The sequence below is a fragment of the Silurus meridionalis genome, chromosome 29 (genome assembly GCF_014805685.1).
Source record: "Silurus meridionalis isolate SWU-2019-XX chromosome 29, ASM1480568v1, whole genome shotgun sequence".
NCBI lineage: Eukaryota > Metazoa > Chordata > Actinopteri > Siluriformes > Siluridae > Silurus > Silurus meridionalis.
This window is the reverse complement of record NC_060912.1, coordinates 98,141-100,640: the sequence shown is the minus strand read 5'-3', so window position 1 is coordinate 100,640 and position 2,500 is coordinate 98,141. Positions and strand designations below refer to the sequence as shown.

Below are 2,500 nucleotides of genomic sequence, written 5' to 3'. Positions count from 1 at the left end.
TCTGTCTCACGAATCTTCTCTAAAGCAGCTGTGTGGATGTTCAGGCTGTGGATTTCCCCTCTTCCCCTCTTCGTTTACCCTCTTCCACTCTTCCCCTCCTCCACTCCTACCCTCTTCCACTATTCCCCTCCTCCACTCCTACCCTCTTCCACTATTCCCCTCCTCCACTCCTACCCTCTTCCCCTCTTCCACTCTTCCCCTCCTACTCTCTTCCACTCTTCCACTCCTCTCCTCCTACTCTCTTCCACTCTTCCCTCTTCCACTCCTCTACTCTTCCACCCTTCCCTCTTCCACTCTCCCTCCTACCCTCGTCCACTCTTCCCTCCTCCACTCTTTCCCTCTTCCACTCTTCCCTCCTACTCTTCCACTCTTCCACTCTTCCACTCTTCCCTCTTCCACTCTTCCTCTCCTATTCTCTTCCACTATTCCTCCTACTCTCTTCCACCCCCCTCCTCTACTTTTCCCTCTTCCCTCCTCCACTCTTCCCTCTTCCTCCTACTCTCTTCCACTCTTCCCTCTTCCACTCTTCCCTCCTACCCTCTTCCACTCTTCCCTCCTACCTCTTCCCTCCTCCACTCTTTCCCTCTTCCCCTCTTCCGCTCCTACTCTCTTCCCCTCTTCCCCTCCTACTCTCTTCCACTCTTCCCCTCCTACCCTCTTCCCCTCCTCCACTCTTTCCCTCTTCCCCTCTTCCCCTCCTACTCTCTTCCACTCTTCCCCTCCTACTCTCTTCCACTCCTCCCCTTGGTTGTTGTTTTGTATGACCTTGTTTGAAGGTTGGTGGTGAAGGTTGTGCTAAATCACACGCTGAAGAATAAACAGGGTGCTGGAGATTAAGTGTTTTAAGGGACACAAATAAAATGTGATTTGTTTAGAATTTGAAAGAAATGTAGTGTAGATCGCTGACTCATTACTAGATGTAATGAAATATGTGTGTGTGTGTGTGTGTGTGTGTGTGTGTGTCTTGTTTTGATTTAATTCCTGAGATGAAATTATTGTTCCATTTGTTGGATTTGATTTGTAGATGTCCTATAACATGGTGTCGGCCTGCAATCGTCTGAGCAAACTAAAGCTGGTGTGTAAAACAAGCGCCTTGGAAAAAACAGAGCTGGTAAGATGGAACACGAGCTACGAAATGTGGGGAAATGATTTCTAATGTGAAGATATCACATAAAAAAATAAGACAAATAAATGTCTGCAGAGTTTTGGAGTAAATAATATTTGTATATTTATCACTCTAAAAATAACAACAGTTACTGACTGAACCCTGCACAAACATTTTAGTTTCTTCATTGTCTTTTTGTCTTGCTGTTTGTGTCTCATGTCTCTGTTTAGAGAGATTGTGAGAGCGATCAGGAAGACACTCAGACAAAAACCACTTCTCTCTTACGTCGGAGACTGAGCAACAGTTCCTAGAGAAGAGATGTGAAAAATGGATTCCTCTGCAGAGCTTTAGGAAAACAGGTGAAGTGCAGGGTGAACATCATTACTAGGAGACATAAGGAGCTACAGCACGAGACGAGAGTTCATATGGTGAACCAAACCCACATCGTTCTCTAAACCTGTGGTCTTCATCCACCATGTTGCAAACCAGGACCAGGCCATGGATTATTTGGTACCAGGACACACAGCATGAATTAAAACGTTTTAATGTTTATTTAATTTCCATTTTATTGACTTTCCAGGTCTGCAGCATATTTTATTTTATTTGATTGAAAATGACCACTTCCATTTATTCCACTTTCCTGCATTGTTCAGTTGCAGTTTTTTTCGATAAATTAAACTCTCACTGATTCTGCATTATGGTGAGTGAAGTTACATTTTCGTTATATATGTAATTAATAAAATGAATAATATGATCTGCACGTTATTATGTTTAGTTACGCCAATAAGTTGCTGAGTGCTTTTCTGAACCATGCAAGTTTATACGTTTACTGTATTTCCAGACACATACATCTGCAAGGCTACATGATAAAGAGCTGAGAGTTCACAGCCCCCATAAACCCTGAGCTTTGCTTTAGAACATTTGAGAACATCTCTCTGAAGCTTCTAGTGCCAACTTTACATGCCATTACTTTAGTAACTGAAGTTAAGATCATTGTAGATTTTGTGAGTCGATGTAATTTCTGTTCTAAACATTACAAATGATTTTTTTTAAACTTTAGACACGCACAATATAGTTACTACATTAAAATATTAAACACTTGCTAATCAGATGTACATCGACTTCATGGCCAGTTACTGTTCCAGCTGGTGAGCAGGTTCACTCTGCATTCTGACTGGGGAGAAAACCCGCTAGTTTGTACAATAGTTAGTTAATTACCAAGAAAATGTGTGTTTCTTTTGTACATAGTTTACAGGAAATATATACGTCAACTACAGCAGAATCACTTCATTCTTACTCCTCTCTCTGGACTGCAAGTGTTCTTCTGTGTGTTATCTCCACGATTCGAGTAAATCAACAAGGATATTATGAGAATAGAACCTAATGTCTAGGTTC

At 42.0% G+C, this 2,500-nt stretch overlaps 1 protein-coding gene across 4 annotated transcripts in view; it reads left to right on the top strand.

Annotated features, from left to right (window-relative positions):
- si:dkey-240h12.4 (death-associated protein kinase 2) overlaps positions 1–2,500 on the top strand; it is an 18,038-nt gene that overhangs the window by 13,950 nt on the left and 1,588 nt on the right. For all 4 annotated transcript variants that reach the window (XM_046843899.1, XM_046843902.1, XM_046843900.1 and 1 more), the window contains 2 exons: positions 1,025–1,111; positions 1,336–2,500. The exon at positions 1,336–2,500 is cut by the window's right edge and continues 1,588 nt beyond it. In XM_046843899.1, coding sequence (XP_046699855.1) covers positions 1,025–1,111; positions 1,336–1,416 — 168 coding nt within the window. In that variant the 3' untranslated portion in view covers positions 1,417–2,500. The remainder of the gene's footprint in view (positions 1–1,024; positions 1,112–1,335) is intronic.